The sequence below is a fragment of the Eschrichtius robustus genome, chromosome 5, assembly GCF_028021215.1.
Source record: "Eschrichtius robustus isolate mEscRob2 chromosome 5, mEscRob2.pri, whole genome shotgun sequence".
NCBI lineage: Eukaryota > Metazoa > Chordata > Mammalia > Artiodactyla > Eschrichtiidae > Eschrichtius > Eschrichtius robustus.
The window spans coordinates 90,114,018-90,132,802 of record NC_090828.1 but is presented as its reverse complement, the minus strand read 5'-3'; the positions used below and the strand labels follow the sequence as shown (position 1 = coordinate 90,132,802).

General features: G+C 33.7%; 1 protein-coding gene across 1 annotated transcript in view; it reads right to left on the bottom strand.

Annotated features, from left to right (window-relative positions):
• Nucleotides 1-18,785, bottom strand: part of LRP1B (LDL receptor related protein 1B) — a 1,676,205-nt gene that overhangs the window by 65,655 nt on the left and 1,591,765 nt on the right. Inside the window, exons 84-85 of the mRNA XM_068543688.1 lie at nucleotides 17,310-17,474; nucleotides 5,583-5,744 (exon numbers count right to left, since the gene is read on the bottom strand). Of these exons, the coding sequence (XP_068399789.1) occupies nucleotides 5,583-5,744; nucleotides 17,310-17,474 (327 nt within the window). The remainder of the gene's footprint in view (nucleotides 1-5,582; nucleotides 5,745-17,309; nucleotides 17,475-18,785) is intronic.

The window sequence follows — 18,785 nt, the reverse complement described above, 5'->3', positions numbered from 1 at the left end:
ATATCGGCTTACCCCGAAGGCAGAGCAGAAAGGGCAGATTGAAACCTCCTGGCTGGCTTTCTTACCACCTCTGTGCGTGCCCAGCCCAAGCTGAGCAAATGCTCCAGCCCTGCTTGCGGCATGTCACAGTGCAGCATTCAATCTGGGGCTGCCACAACTGGGGAGAAAAACTCAACTATGGGACACGGAGGCGACAGGTCCCAGGGTGGAGCCCTGGTGGGGCAGCCATGGCCACCATTGGCAATTACTCAAGCAGTGCATCAGAAGCCACCCAGATCTCTGACAGTGGCTGCTCTACCACAGCCCACATCCCACATATGCAGAGAGTCCATGTAGGCCTCACCTTCCCTGCAGTGTGATTCTACAACAGGGCAGTGGCAATAGAGGCCATGGGGAGTGATTGGCTTTGAGGGACAAAGGGGACTTGGACTTGAAGCTGCATCTGAACACAGTGAGGGAAATAACTGCTGATGCCTGCACAGGCAGCGCATCAGAGACAGCTTGAACCTCTGTCTGAGACAGACATGGGCTGAGAGCCCATGTGAGACCCCCTTGCTTTGCCACTACCCTACTCTGGGGAGAGGGTCCCAGTGCTGGGAGAGGGGAAAGCACACACTTAAAGGAAACTGAGGTACCTTGGGGATGACCCTCATGGCTTTTGCTTCAGCAACTTGGGATCAGACCCCAGCCCTGATAGGGCCAATATGTCCATCGAGCAGAGAGAAAGTCTTGCCTTACACCCAGCTCCAGCTGAAGCCCCTCCATCTCCAGCCCCATCCCCTACGAAGGTGATAGCTGCCAGCACACCCTAAGGAAAGACATGACTTGCATACAGGACAAATCCAGCTCTGCCACCAAAGGCACTGAGCACACACAGTCTGTATAGAAATGTTTCTATATAAGAACACCCTTAAGACTGAAATAGGTAATTGTTTCACATAATTCATAGAGGCAGAGAAAGTTAAGCAAAATGAAAAGGGAGGGAAATATTCTCAACTGAAAGAGCAAGAGAAAAACCATGAAAAAAAATAATGAAAGAGAAATAAACAATTTACCAGATAAATAATTCAAAGCATTGGTAATAAGAATGTTAACTGAATAGGGAAAATAATAGATAAACACAGTGAAAATTTTAACAAGGAACAAGAAAATATAAAAAAGACCCAATCAGAAATGAAGAATTCAATAACTGAAATAAAAACACAGTAGAAGGAATGAACAGAGTAAGTAATAGAGAAGAATGCATAAGTGATCTGGAAGATAGAAGATTGGACATCACCCGATCAGGGCAGCAAAAAGAAAAACAAGTTCTAAAAAAAGTGAAAACAGTTTAAGAGAGCTCTGTGATAATGTTAAGCATACCAACATTTGCATTATAGGGATCCCAGAAGGAGAAGAGCAAGAGAAAGAGATTGGAAATATATTTGAGGAAATTATGGCTGAAAACTTCCAAAACCTGAAGAAGGAAACAGATATCTAGATATAGGAAGCACAGAGGGTCTCAAACAAGATGAAGTGAAACAGAGACTAATACCAAGACAAATAATTAAATGGCAAAAGTTGAAGATAAAGAGATAATTCTAAAGGCAGCAAGAGAAAAATAAAGAGTCATATACCCTGAAAAGCCCATAAGGGTACCAGGAAGGAAATAATAAAGATCAGAGAGTAAATAAATAAAATTAGAGACAAAAAACTAGAAAAAAATCAATGAAACCATGAGCTGGTTTTTTGATAAAGATAAACAAAATTGATAAACCTTTAGCCAGGCTCACTGAGAAAAAAAGAGAGGACACAAATAAAACCAGAAATGAAAGAGGAGAAATAACAACCAATAGCAATGACAAACAGTTACATGCAAACAAATTGGACAATCTAGAAGAAATGGACAATTTTCTAGAAACAAATCACCTCCCAAGACTAAATCAAGAAGAAACAGATAATCTGAACAGAATGATCACTAGTAGTAAATTGAATTTCTAATAATAATTTAAAAAAAAACTCCCAGCAAACAAAATCTAGGATCAGATGGCTTCATAGGAAAACTCTACTAAACATATAAGGAAGAGCTAATACATATTCTTCTCAAACTATTCCAAAAATTGAGGACAGAACACTTCCACATTCATTCTATGAGGCCACCATTACCCTGATACCAAAATCAGACAAAGACACTACCAAAAAAAAAAAGAAAGAAAGAAAGAAAGAAAATAAGAGGCCAATATCGTTGATGGATATAGATGCAAAAATCCTCAACAAAATATTAGCAAGCCAAGTCCAACAATATATAAGAAGGATCATATAGCATGATCAAATTGGATTTATTCCAGAGATACATGGATGGTTCAATATTTGCAAATATATCAATTTGATACACCACATTAACAAAAGGAAGCATAAAAATTACATGTTCATTTCAATTGACACAGAAAAAGCATTTGACAAAATTCAACTTCCATTCTTTATAAAAACTCTCATCAAAATGGTGAAAGAGGGAACATATCTCAACATAATGAAGGCCATGCATGGCAAACCCACAGCTAACATCATACTCAACAGTGAAAAGCTGAAAGTCTTTCCTTTAAATTCAGGAACAGAAAAGGATGCCCACTTTCACAACTTCTATTTAACATAGCATTGGAAGGCCTATCCACAGCAATCAGACAAGATAAAGAAATAAAAGGTATGCAGATTGGAAGGGAAGAGGTAAAACTGTCACTATTTGCAGATGACAATGATACTCTATGTAGAGAACCCTAAAGCCTCCACCCATAAACTATTAGAACTAATAAATAAATTTAGTAAAATTGCAGGATACAAGATTAATATACAGAAATCTGTTGCTTTCCCATACACTAATAATGAAATATCAGAAAGAGAAAACAAACAAACAAAAATCCTTTTAAAAATCACAGCCAAAAGAATAAAATACCTAAGAATAAAATTAACTAAGGAGGTGAAAGACCTATACTTTGAAAACTATAAAACATTGTTTAAAGAAATTGAAGATGATACAAAGAAATGGAAAGATATTCATGATCTTGGATTGGAAGAATTAATATTGTTAAAATGGTCACACTTCCCAAAGCTATTTACAGATGTAATGCAATCCCTATCAAAATACCTATAACGTTTTTCACAGAACTAGAACAAATAATTCTAACATTTATATGGACCCACAAAAGACCCCAAATTGCTAAAGCAATCCTGAGGGAGGAAAAATAAGCAAAGCTGGTGGTATAACCTTCCCAGACTTCAGACTACATTCCAAACTACAGTAATCAAAACAGTGTAGTATTGGCACAAAAACAGACACATAGATCAATGGAAAAGAATAGAGGGCCCACAAATAACTCCATGCACCCACAGTCAATCTACTACAAAGGAGGCAAGAATATACAATGCAGAAAAGACAGTCTCTTCAACAAGTGGTGCTGAAAAAGCTGGACAGCTACATGTAAAACAATGAAATTAGAACACTGCCTCACACCATATGTAAAAAAAAAACTCAAAATGGTTTAAAGACCTAAATGTAAGGCCTGAAACCGTAAGACTTTAAGAGCACATAGGCAGGATACTCTTTGACATAAATTGTAGCAATATTTTTTGGATCTGTCTCCTAAGGCAAAAGAAAATGGGACCTAATTAAACTTAAAAGCTTTGCACAGCAAAGGGAACCACTGACAAAACGAAAAGACAAGCTACTGATGGGAGAAAATATTTGCAAATGATATGACTGATAAGGGGTTAATACTGAACATATATAAACAGCTCATACAACTCAACATTAAAAAAACAAACGACCATATAAAAAATGGACAGAAGACCCAAAAAGACATTTTTCTGAAAAAAGACATACAGATGGTTAACATGAAAAGATTCTGAACATCACTAATTATTAGAGAAATGTGAATCAAAACAACGAGCTCTCACCTCACACCTGTCAGAATGGCTATCATCGAAAAGTCTACAAACAACAAATATTGTCGAGGATGTGGAGAAAAGGGAACACTTGTACACTGTTGGTGGGAATGTAAATTGATGCAGCCACTATGGAAAACAGTATGGAGGTTCCTCCAAAAACTAAAAATAGGACTGCCATATGATTCCGGTCCTGGGTATATATCTGGACAAAATGAAAGCACTAACTGAAAAATATATATGCACCCCAATGTTCATAGCAGCACTATTTACAATAGCCAAGACATGGAAGCAACCCAAGTGTCCATCAACAGAAGAATAGATAAAGAAAATGTATATATACAATGGAATATTACTCAGCCATGAAAAAAGAATGAAATTCTTCCATTTGCAGCAATGTAGATGGACCTAGAGAATATTATGCTTTGTGAAATAAGTCAGACAGAGAAAGACATATACTGTGTTATATCACTTATATGTGGAATCTAAAGAATAAAACAAATGAATGTATATAGCAAAACAGAAACAGACTCATGGATATAGAAAACAAACTAGTGGGGAGAGGAAAGGGAGGAGGGCCAAGATAGGGGTATCAGATTAAGAGATACAAACTACTATGTATAAAATAGATAAGTGACAAGGATACTTTGTACAGCACAGGGAATTATAACCATTATTTTGTAATAACTTTAAATGGTATATAATCTATAAAAATACTGAATCACTATGCTGTACACCTGAAACTAATATAATATTGTAGAGCAACTATACCTTAGGTTAAAACAAATGAGCAGGGAAATAAAGTTGTAGCTAGAAAGGGATGTGAGCACAAAGGAAAGTTTCTAAAGAAAGGACTAGGTAAAAAGAAAAACACTGATAAGGCAGAAGAAAGAGGGGACAGTTGTATGAGATGTGTCCATGAGTTAATCTAAGAGGGATATAATGTAGGAGTGGACAGTGTAGCATTAGACATGGCATGGGTCCCTAGTCATAAGAAGGAAGACAGAGGATGTGGTGTAGGACAAAGTAATTTGAGGGATCTGGTGGTGGGAGCTTGTGGCAGTTTTCTTTAGACAGCTTTTTTTTTTATTAATGAAATAGGAAGCAAGTTCCTAAGCTGAGAATAAAGTTGGGGCACAGGTATTGGAGGTTTGGGGGGAAAGGAGAAGATGTGACACAGACATCTAGGAGGGTTAATGGATTAATGAAATACAGTGGAAACCATAGTAAGTGCCCATATGAGATTAGTGATAAAACCTCAAGTTAGACCAGTCTATTTTTTTTTTTTTTCAGTTGCATTCAGCGGTGGGGTGCCAGTTCAGGACAGATGAAGAACTGGATTTAACCATGGTTATGGTTTTCTAGAAAAGTACAAGAGAGGGGAGAGGGAGCAAGATTGTTAAGGGTGTATACAAGGGAATGACTGCAATGATGGACCATGGAATCTAAGCTGGGAAAGGAAAAAACAGAATCTTTAAAATAAGAGATGGATGAGGAACAACGTAAAGAATTGTTAGATTTGGGGTGACAGAGGGTGGACCTGAAAAATAGGGCGTGGCTGAAATTGAGGTAATGGAGGGAGTGTAGACCTAGGTGATGAGATTACTTAATGTACAGCTCACAGCCTGCTGTCAGACTGTCTTGTGGGTGTTGCTTTCACTTACAGTACTGACATCTGTCTCCAGTGTGTTCAGGCTGGCAGTCGCAGTAAGGCTGGTTCCCAGCAGTAACACTGCAGGTCCCTCCATTTTGACAAAAATCCTCACAGACTGTCTTACCACAGTTTGGTCCAGTGAACCCTAGTGCACAGCTGCAGGTGGGTCTCCCTATTGGAAAAAAAGGAAATGAAAAGGCAATTAGTTGACAAAATTGTTTACTTATATGGAATCTTCACTAGGTAAGAATCAAGAAGTCAGTATTTGGGGCAAAGTCTGTCCACTACTTAATCTGTGACTTTACACAGTAACATGACCTCTCTGTGTCTCAGCTTCCCCACATTCCAACGAAGCCTGGGTTAGAAGATTGCTCAGGTTCACATCAGGTAAAATAATCAGAGCTCATTTTATGAACAATTATACATGCATACATACATTTTATGCTTTAAAGTGCTTGTGTTATTCTTTGTATTTCTGTTTTCATGTCCATTTTGCTTTTCAATTATTTTTGTTCTATGCATGTGGTAATGCAGATTGTGTTGGCCATTAGAATATAAAATAGAGACAATCATATTGCCCAGTGTTCAATCATCAGGTACCAATCACTGCTGTATCTACATAAAACATGAGCTTAGGCTTATTATAAATAAATATTTTAATAAGTTTAAAGTGGACATGTCAGCTGTAATAAGATTTATGAATATTAGTTATTTTATTTGATATAAATACACATAACTGCATTTAGTATATAAGCACTTACTGAATTCTATTTTATTTCATTTTATATTTTTATTCATGGTGAAGGACTGTCACTTGTAGTCTAAAGATGATTTAACAAATCTAATGTTAATAGCACACAATAGCAAATCTGACAGATCATCTTTGGATATTTTATTTGTTCTGTGGGAACTAACATCACAATGAAAGGTGAACAATGCTTTAAGGTGTTTTGAACATAACACAGTTAACTGTTATATCAAGAATGAGTCTCTCTAACTGCCTGGACTGTCAAGAACTGAGTGGAAAATGGAGTCTAGAATTAGCTCTGCAGGAGAAGTGAAGGAAAACAAAGCAAAATGAATGGCTACCATTTGTAATGGGGGCAGAATAAAGTTTAGAGGTTGTACAAATATAAAGTAATAACATGAAAGGGAATAACAAAGAAATTCAGTTATTGATCTCACTTAACTAGGACTCAGAAAATGTCATTTAGTTGTCTAGTATCAGAGAATATCCAACCATCTCCTCTGTCACCATTGTAGACATGCAACATAATTAGAATGGTCAGAAAAATGCATAAGTGTAAGGCTTAAAACCTGAAGTGTAAAAGTGATAAAAGTTTTTTTTCTGTTGCCATAGATTCTACATTCTACTTTGAAGGACAATTCTATACATATGTATTTTTTGAAAAGCATTCTTAAGTGAATAAAACGTCTCCAAATAAAATCCACCTGCATTTCCAAGAAAATGAATAAATTGGGCTCCACAATTTATTTATTTATTTTACTTTGAAAGGCCTCCACACACTTACAAATGCTAGAAGCTATTGCTTCTCAAGGAAGAAAGTTATATACATTTTTTACAGTGGGTACTATCGCTTTAAAACTTATTTATACGTGTTTTTAGTTTGGTGGCAGATAAATGCCTATTAATAGGTTAAGAAACAAGGTAAAATTTATACACATTAAAAGCTGTAATGTGTATAAAATAACCTCATGTTTTTTTATTGCCAGAAAACTGCTTTAAAACTTTTAGCCAAATATTTTTCTTATAAAAGTAGTGAGTTTTCTAGCTGTTGCTTACATACAGACAAATAGAAACAAATGAGAATAATGGTAGAAGATGAAGAGGATAGATAATTGTTAGAACATAGTCACTAAGAAAAATGAAAGCACTGAATAAAAGAAGTAATTCATCTACATCAACAAGAACCAGTGAACGACTTACAGAGAAATAGAACATACAATCAGGAACACAAATTAACATGAGCTAAATGTGAAACAAACAGTACAGAAAGTATAAGGGGAAGTCAAAATGCATTAGAACAATCAGAAAAAGTGCCATACAACATACAACTTATACATTGTAGATTTAAGTTTTTCTACCTTAATTTCTAGGTGTTTTTCTTTTTGTTTAAAAAACTAGGAGTGAAAAAAGTAAAATGATAGAAGTTTGAAAGAAATAAACCCAACCTGCTAAGGCACTTGAAAATTCCTCTGTTCCAGTCGCTCAGAGAAATGACACCATGCTTTCATCTCATCTACAGCTGTTTTGAAACTAGGGCAGAGTGACCAGGTTGTCCCCCAGCTAGAATATGCCTCTCATCATTTAGATTCCAGCTGAATTATTTTCAAAAAGCTCCACTTTCTCTTCCTTTGAAGAGAAGATTTATTTTTGATAAGTATAAATCTTCATATTCAGGAGAATATTATCTAACTTGAAACAGTGTGGTGATAACAGCAGATCTTTTGTTTGCTGATGGGAAATGAACCATCTGCTGCAGAATTTTATAATGGGTTCCAGCTAATATTTTCAAGAATCTCTCTGGGTGCACCCTAACAAGTTGCACTGGATTCATTTTATAAAGATTTTTTAGGTAGCTGAATTTGATTTTGCCATGTGAAAAGGAAACAGCACTGTTACAATGACTAAGGTATGGATTTATAGCAGTGATGCATCCAGGGAGCTGGGGAGCTGACAGCCTGTAAAGGTAGCTCAGTCAGAAAGAGCGTCAACTGACCTGACGAAGAAGGGGAAGGAGGAGTTTGCTGGCTCTAATCAGTCTAGTTCCTATAGCATTCTTAGCTAACACTTTAACAGTGTAGGTTGTCAGACTGCCTGGATTCATAGACTATCTGTGCCAATTACTGTTGTGGGACCATGGGCAAATATCAGCTCTCTGTTTATTTCCTCATGTGTAAAAATGGGGATAATAATAGTACCTGCTTCATGGGGTTGTTGTGTAGAATCACATAGAATAAATGAGAAACATTTCTAACTGTGCCAGGCACATAGAAAGCAATCAGTTACATTTTAGCTCTGAATATTATTGTTATTCCTACTGAGATTCACCTCTTACAGGTATGACTTACTCTGTGACCCTTGTCTACAAAGGCACTGTAACATTCTAGAAAAACCATTCTGAAAATTTTCTTAAATTACACACTTTATCTCCATTATTTATTTAAGATGCAATTAAATTTGAATTTGTTTGTGTGGCAGTGCTGGGATAGAACAGGTATTCCCCACAAACTTCATCTCAAACTCCAACATTTTTAAACTTTGAAGAATGGGTCCTTCTGTCTTCTTTATCTTCTAAATATGCTTAATCCTACACATTAAAAGAAAGAACACACACACACAACACAAACAAAAACAAACCTAATATTTGCCACATCTATCTATTTGTGTAACTTCAAATTTTGGTACATTCTCGAGCTTTTTTCGAAAGAAAGCTACACTTACTGCTTCCAATTCTACCAATATATGACAAAGTAAAATCTTCGATCATAAAGTCACATTCCAATCCTTCACTGGGTTTGTAGTTTTTATTTTTTAATATACAAAATAATGGGTCAATCTGTTGCTTCTCTTTGTTCCCTCTGAAGAGAGGCCAGATCTCTCAACATGTAAGTACTGCTCCTACAAATCAACTCTGATTCCCTGTTGGTAAGAAAGGATTAGGCATGGAGAAGTTAGTGTTGGTGTTGTCTTTACTGTATATTTGTGTACTCTTGCAAAGCTTACCTCTAATCTCTTAATCCCTAAATCTACTGATTTCTCCTCAATCCTCCTCCTCCTCAAATTTTCTCCATTAATTTTACATTTATTAATATCTACACTTGAAAATTTTATCTCCACTTGGCTTCTAAGACACTAGCATTGTTGATTTCCCTATCTTTTTCTCTGACTGCTCTTTTTTAATTGCCTTTATGTTCTCTTTCTATCTCTTTCTGGTGATATTATCCAATTTCATGGCTTCAGTAACGATCTCTCTATATGAATGTCTCGGTCTTGATTTTTTGACTCTGGGCTCATTCTCCTTCCTAAATTTCAGACCTTCATTTTCACTCCCTGTTTTACGTCCCTGTGTGGATATCTCTGGCTGTTCAACAGGTTCATCTACTCCTCCCATGACTCCCTGAGAGAGAAAATTCCTCTCATGAACATTGTCCTCAGTAGCACACATGATTTCACTAGACTGAAGGCTCTCCCAGGGCCGTATTAAGATCCACACTACACGTTAACAAAGTGCCTTGCTAGATGTATGCATATAATAAATGGAGGTTAATGTAGTTATATATTACTTCTGTTTATAGGTAAATGGAAACTTATCTCATATAAACTATTACAGCAAATTTTCATACAACATAAATTAATAATAAACTCTTGAAATTTAACTAGGTAACCAGTAATAGCTGATGTCAAACATGGTAAATACATAACTACAATCACTAACCATCTATGGTCAATGATAAATATTAGTAATATCCGTTAGCACAACTGAAGATTATAATGCTCATAAGAAAAAATGGAAATGCCTTGGAATCTCATAGAGTTCTCTAAACTTCACTGTTCTTGCATGGCCCTTATATACCAAAAATCATGGTCTCAGTGAAAATGGTTGATTCTGAAATATTTCATAAGAATATTTAATAGTAATTAAATAAATTTGGTACAAAGTTAAATTACTTGGTTTTTTTTTGTTTTTTTGTTTTTTTTAATCAGGTAGACCTGAGAAAGAAACCTGGTTACATATTTATTAATTGTGTGGCTTTGGAAAACTTAGACATCCTCACTGGATCTCATTCTGCAAAATGGTGATAGCAATGCCTGCCATGTGCTGGTAAAACACTTGTCACAATGCCCGCCACATAGCAAGTACTCAATAATTGTAGGTTTATTAGTAATAGTAGCATTGGCATTACTATTACTCTTAGTATTGCTATTAAACAAATCCTCAATTTTGGTCGTTATTTAAACTTCACTGAGTACATTTGCCTTTGTTAAGAAACTCCATATGGAATCCTGATGCGCATTTTTTCCATTTTCATTCTTTTGAACAAAACATGCCTATAGGTAATCTATATATATCAGTTCAAAACAGTATATTTTAATATACATAACAACAATGAAATCTTTTCTATTATATAAGTAATTATATGGATATCATAAAGATTTATCACTAGTCCCTGTTAAATGAGCATTGAATTTATGTGACGTGGTTACAATTTACATCTAGATAAATGAATCCTTAACTATATGTTATCTTTAGTTATATACTCAAAGAAATCTCTCTGATATGGGCAGACAATACTGATGATTTTCAGTGATAATAGATAATGTCTTAGAGAAGTGACTTTGACATAATCTATGTTCTCAGATGTTAGTTTTCTTACTTAATCATGCTAGCTTACATCTAAAAAATGCCACATAGAGTGTTTCAAATTAAATAAAATAATATAATTAAGGAAGTTACTAGAATCCTTGGCATTTGAATTGAGAATTCAATTATAGTAGTCACTATAATATGACAATAATTATGTTTGTAAAATTTTCAAAATTTTATAATTATTGAATTACTGCATACTTGCTAATAATTTTAGAGTAAAATTTGCTGGGTAGCTTTTAGTCAAGTAATATATCAATCAATATGTTTCTCAAAAGCATATATTTTCATTTGAATATTATTAAGGTGTATGTTGTTGGCATTTTTCAATAACTTGATTTAAAACTGTAAGTGTGTCTTTAAAAGCTAGCTTTATTTAATAAACAGTTTTTAAGCTGATTATAAAAATGCTACTCATCAGTTTGATTTAATTGATATTGTATGATTTTAGTAGGCAAAATAACCTCTCTGCTCAATATTGGACAAATAAATTATAACTCTTTTTTCTGTCTAAACACAACACTTGAAGATGTACAGCTTACTCAGTATTTTGTAGTAACTTTTAAGGGAAAAGAATCTGAAAAATAATATATATATAACTGAATCACTTTGTTGTACACCTGAAACTAACATAGCATTGTAAATTAACTATACTTCAACAAAAAATAAAATTAAAAAAATAAATTTAAGGAAAAAATGTGGTTGATTGTGATGAAAGAATGCTAGTAAAAGTAATTACGTGTGAATTTCTTAGGCGACCATGACTGTACTTATTATTTCTGAGTGGTAGATATCTGCTAGTGAACATTATTGATTGGTTCTCTTTTTAAGCAATTTATTTGAATTCATACTCATTTTTCTATGTGAGCCATGCTGCTTACCTTGTTTAACTTGGTCTTGTGCTTGTAAATTTTTGTCCCTGGTTATAACATTTTATACCTAACTAGTTTTCTATGCATTCAGTCATTGTTTCGTTCAAATAGTCTGACACACACATTAAGTCTAAGTAATAAAAGCATTTAATTGACATTTAAACTGCAGGGCATATTTATACACATTTACATTTAATGTTCCTCTCTGAAAATGCTATCTAAAAGTTACATACATCTTTAGTCAAAACGTCTTTGCTATTTGGACAAAAGCTACATTCTTGTTCCTTCCTACAGAATAAAATAATAAGCCAAGAGACAAACCATCATAGCATCATTCAGTTACTTACTGGATTGCAATCAGAAAGCCTGTCTCCTGACCTCTAACCCCCAAGACTACTCTCCTTTGTGAAATCTGCCTTCACTTCTGACTTAGATTCAAGTAATAAAAGTTTTGAATGCTTTAAAAAATTGCTAGCCTTTTCAATAAAGAGATTTGACATTCTACTTTTCCACTTAATATAATGTTTTTCTGGACTGAAAGTGAGTGCCCGTTTATACGTAATTTTAGCAAGTTGACTATAGCTGTTGGGTAGTCTTAAGTATTACAAAGATTACAGAGAACTATTCAGCAAAGCCTGACAAAGAAAAGAAAGAACCGTGGGCTTTATCCAGCTCCCCCCCAGGTACTACTTAATATATTCTGACATGTTTCAAATTATAGGTCACAATCTATTTATACTTATGGAACGTTCATTTTTAGCCAGCATTGTGGAAATGAGACTGGAACATTTTTGTCTTTTCTGTGAATACAAGTAAGCCAACTCAAGCCTTCTGACATTAGCCTAGAGAGCTATAAGACTAAATAGTTCAGTACTGCTCTCACCATATGGTCCAAACGAACCAGTAACTATGACTCATGAAGCCAGCAGCACGATTAGAGAGAATCTTACTTTCATTCTCTCATAGGTTTATTATGAAGATTCAAGGACCAAGAACAGTGCCTGGCACTTAGTAAGCAGTCCAATATATATTAATTATCATGATCCTGACAATGATAATAAGTAGTGTTATTTTAATTTCTGATTCTAACAATAAAGCATGGTGGAACATTTAGAAAATACGGAAGTATAATGAAGGACCTATTACATATGCAATTTTTCCATATTGGGCTCATAGTATACAAGCAGGTTTTTTCTTGTGCTTTTTAACTATAAAATAAAATGTGAATATTTTTCTCTATTACTATATAGTTTACAATTATAGTTTTGTTTATTGTATAATATTCATCTTTTAGATATGCTATATTTTATATATTAACTACTTGAATTTAGGTTTTTATCTCCAATTTTATATTATGAACAATACTACATTGAACATTTTCACTTCTAAATATTTTACTTTTTATTATTATGTAATCCTTTGGAATATATTTCTAAAAGTGACATTATTTAGTTAAAGGACATTGAAACTTTTTTGTTTGTTTTGTTTTTTGTTTTTTTAAAAATTTTTGAATTTTATTTATTTTTTTATACAGCAGGTAATTATTAGTTATCCATTTCATACATATTAGTGTATACATGTCAATCCCAATCTCCCAATTCATCCCACCACCAGCACCCCGCCGCCGCTTTCCCCACTTTGGGGTCCATACGTTTGTTCTCTACATGCATGTCTATTTCTGCCCTGCAACTCTTGCTGAGTAATTCAAAATTGCTTGCTGCAAGGCTTGTACCATGAACATTTTCTTCTGGTACTGATTTAAGAATGCTGGTTTCACCTATGTCTGACTGGGCTCCTCCTCCCTCTTTTCCCTCTTTTCTCTGCTTTTATATATGTTTGTGTTCATATATGTGCATGTTCTGCCACTTGCTCCTTATGTTTTTTGTGTGTTTTTTCCATTGATTTGTCATAGCTACATAAGTTGCTTATTTGTTAAACTATATGTACTGTTTTATGTTTTCAATTTTATATTTTCAACTTATTTTCTTGGATTCTTAAAAAGCAAATAGGACCAAATATCCAGCTTTTACCACTTTCTAAATATAATCAATATCTATGTTAAGTGACCTAAGACATCAAGCTTAATTTAAATTAAAAACAGCCCTCATTTAAATATAAAGTGAAAGAAAAACAAAGAGGGACTGTTTAAATGTATGTTCACCCTTTATCAAGATATTAATTAGGTGACTGTGTACTTTACAGCCCAGATATATATGTGACTTGAGAGACATCAGTATATATGTTTCATCATCTGTTTCATGCTGTTTCGAAGGTGCCCCAAATTTCCTAGCTTAACTTGCCTTTGAGTAAACGTTTTTAGGGCTGTCATATTTGATCATAATTGATGGCAGTCACATATGCTACCAACATATTTGGGGCAGTTGTCTGGACAGAAAGATCTTGAATAAATGAGATAGAAAATTATCTCCATCTACTTGGCTATTATAAGGGCCCTTTCCATTGCAGTGAGAAGATTTTGATTTTTTTTCTTTCCTCAAGGGAGCCCTCTTTCCTCTGGCTTCATTTCTGGGAATAAAATCTTTCACTGCCAGAATACACAGATGTGGTGACAGAGGGCACCACAAAGAGAGCTTCTGCTGTCTTCTTGTTGAATTCATTTAAATAATTCAATACAAATGAATTGCCTACTATAAAAAATTGCACCATCATCTCTTCACCTAGCCAGTTTTACATATATTTAAACTTCCCAAATTAGAATTGCCTTCCTTTATGCATAATTCCAAACTTTGAGTGGGAGTATTTGAGAATATTTTCCCAAATTTACAAAATTTCTTGCTCCATTCCTCTAAATCAATTGTGTAGAAAACCCTGATTCATTTTGATAGAAACATTAAAAGTCTAAATAACAGACCTATAAGAGTATGGAAAATACCACACAGAATGAACATATCTTAGAGAATAAATATTCATAAAAGTGAAGATTAATTGTACATATAATTACATAAATATCCATTATATCTGTGATGAAAAAATAATTCCATAAATTATACTCTATTTTCTATATAAAATGATTGAATAATTCAATGTTTTATTCTATTTTCCATTGCTTTGCCAATGCAAACTTTATCTTAAATGTATCCTCCTATGAGCAGGTCACAGAAATTAACTACATGGATCCTTGTTGATATAATCAATGTCAAGCTATTTCATTTTGTAGTACCTTCTTATATGGATACAGCTCATATATCTAGTTTTTAGTTTTCTTTATTACAAAAAACCTTAAGGAATGAGGAAAAATTTATTCCTACACGTAAAATTTTAATTATGCCTCTCAGATGTGTGCCTTTAATTAACTGGTGACATTTCCTTTGTTCAATTATTATAGTTCTATACAACTGTCACAAACTTATAAAGTTTAATTAAGGCTGCCCCAAACCCTAGTTATATAGTGTCCACATAGGAGTTTGCCAAAGGCTTAACTGTAAGTAAACCGACAATGAATAAATCTATGAGTTGCCCACTGGGATTTGTTTCACAAATTAACATTTGTGTGGAGATAATGAGGTTCTACAGTCTATAATATCAAACAATGTTTTATAAAACCACATTTTTAAAAGTAAAAAATGCTTTGTAAATGACTTAATTAGCTATTATATTATTATTAATTATTAGATGCTATAAGACAATAAACTACATGGCTATATCTCAAGTTGAATTCATATGAGAACTCATTTATATTACTAATTTGAAATATAATTTTTTCTGAACATATTATCTATGTAAATCAAGATCTAATACTCTGGGTGTATAGATAAACTTGATATACTATGGATTTTAAGAATGCAGCAAGGTCTGGACAAATGATTTGAATGAAACATCAAAAGTTGTGCTGTATTTATATATATTTCAGGATCCATTAACAGGATAGCAAATTCAATGTTTCACAGAGATTTGTCCCTGTGCATTGATTGCAGGTTGAATAGGTAGCCATAGTTTGGAGTGCCAAACTCTTTATCTAGCTGGCTTAAATATTTCCAAAGATAAATATAAGAAAATCATCTGGTCACAACCCAAAGATTTTTTTTATCTTAATGAGAAAATTAAGTTAACAATTAAATAATAAAACCCTAAACAACTCATTTGCACAAGAGAAGCTTCTTCTCTAAAGCTAAGTGGTATGTGTGTTGCTAAAATATAATTACAGGTCACACCCTTTTACCATACATTCAATGGATTCTCATTTGCATATTCAACGAAGGTCTCAGTACTACAGTTTTTCCCATAGCAATAGAATATACTTTATGGACTAGCTCCCCCTCAGGCGGAATGAATATATGTAGTAAGACTCCTAGTGCCTTTTTTAGTTCAATCAACCTGCTGAATATTTTTTCAGAATTCTATTGAGTAGTTACAATTATCTTAATTATCAATTAATCATAAGTCAAAAATATTTATAAGTATAAAACTATCAAACTATCAAAGAAATAGTATTGCTTTTACTCTTAGAATGCAAATCAGAAAACAGCTTGCTTCTCCTGAACTCCATTGAAAATGCTTCTTCTTGTGGCTCTTTCAGTTAGCATTATGCTAAATACTTTAAGGAATAGCTTAAGCAATAGAAGCAGTGAGAAATCCCAGTAAGAAAGAAATTAACCATATATGGGATGTGAAGATCATATAGATTGCTTTTCCATCTGACTACCTAATCTGCAGTTATCGTAGGAGAATTAAATGTACATAGATTTCACTCTAATAGTTGCATAATCTTCTTTGCACTAATACTGGAATTTGCAAATTATATTTTTATTATGTATTATGGTTAATTTTTTTTCCAGTGGGAACATATTTTAAATTTAATAGAAGTCAGTAGGAAAATATGTTTTAGTATTCACTTATGTACTGTAGAAAACACTTTTGGCGAGCATAGATATAGCATAAATTAATAAGAATCTCAAGTGTATCCTAATATGTAGTAAACTGATGTTTTCAAAGCAATATGTTTTGAATATACTACATTGCAATGCCAACAGAGTAGTTATGATTTTAGATGGAAATTATGATGCTCTAAGATGTACTGATATAGTATGTATATATTTAAAATAAATCTAATTTTTAATAACATGAGTTTTAGCATTAGGCAAACTTCAATTTAAAAAAAACCAAACAGAGTTTGGAGTCAAATAGATAAGGGTTGTAAAACTGATTTTGCCTCATCATTTTAAGCCAGAGTCAGAATATCTATGAGAACTGAGCCCTGTCAATGGTACGCACTTAACACAAGATAATGATCATTATTATTGTTAACTTTTGTGACTTGGACTTCGATTGATATACTCAATTTAGAAAAAATGCCACTGATTATGTTGAATTAATTATTAGATTTAATTTTTGTTAATGTATTTGTTACTAAGCCACCAGGAATTATATTCATAGCATTAAGTATTTTCTGTAGATTTTTCACATATAAGGAAAATTACAGATGATTTGAATATACAATGCCACTCAATTATTTACCTAGAGCTGATGGCACGCAAGTTCCTCCATTTTGACAGTAGTTGCTACAGTGGTTGATTTCACATCTCTCTCCTGAATAACTAGGCCAACAGTGACACCTCAAATCACCTTTCTCATTTAAAATGCATCTTCCTCCATTTTCACAAGTCAGTTTGCATGAATCATCTGGTTATAAGAAGAAATGTACAAATTAGCATGCCACTCAGTAGGTGGTAGAATAAGAAAAATTCAAATAAAGAAAAATTAAATACAAAGATTCACTTTTTTCCATAAAATTCCAAAAATAAATACCCCTAATATAAAAGTAGAAGAAACAAAATACTATCTGAAAATAGAGAAATAGATTTCAACCATTGTTGAATGGTGAACACAAATACTGAATTAACTTTTATTCTTTTTTAGGCTTAAGGCATTGTTTACCATTTCTTACATTTGTTAAAACATTAAACAATAAAACCAACTGAAACTTTCTAAAAATAAAATATTTTCCAACCAATATGGGTTTTTTCATGATATGGGCAAACATGGCCTAGTTTTTAGAAGTGTTTGATATTAAACCAAACCGAAATATGTAAGCTAAATATATATACAGTCCCCTACATACAAACCTTCAAGTTGCGAACTTCCAAAGATGCCAACGTGTATTTGCATGTCCAATCATGTAAGTTAGTTCACATGCCTGGTGTACTTTGTCACATGCCTGTATCCTCTACAAGTGGTTGTGCTTTTGTGTACTTTACTGTACAGTATTGTATAGAGTACAGTAGTACAGTATCTTTATTTCAAGCCCAGGATGTCCGGAAGCAAGCGTAAAAGCAGCAATGATGTAGCTGGTACTGAACGTCAGGCATGAGTGAAATAGCAGCTTGCCCTCCATCTCCTATTGCTGCAGATCCTTCAGCTCTACCACCTCTCACCTCTTCTCCCTACTCCAGTCAGTAACTCTTCTTGCCTGTCCACTCGATGCCGGCTCCTGTATGCCAGCTGTTATACTGTACTACTATACTTTTCAAGGTACTGTACTGTAAGATTAAAAATGTTTTCTCTATTTTTTTGTGTTTTGTTTTTTACGTATTATTTGTGTGAAAATTATTATAAACCTATTTCAGTACGCTACTATATAGCTGATTGTGTTAGTTGGCTACCTAGGCTAACTTTGTTTTACTTACAAACAAATTGGACTTACAAACATGCTCTCTTTATGGAACTCGTTCGTATGTAGGGAGTATATACATAGTATGTATAGTGCATATATACAGTATAGTGTGCATATACAAAAACATATATACATATAATTTTTAGTATAGGGAAACATTTAAATGAAAAGATACTCTTTGATGTACATCCTTATCAACTATATATTAACACACAAAGCTAAAAATTACTTAGATTTGATACAAGATGGTGATAAAACAGTGTCAGAAACATTTATTTCCATATATAAAATAATTAGGCACAATCTGCCTATATAATACA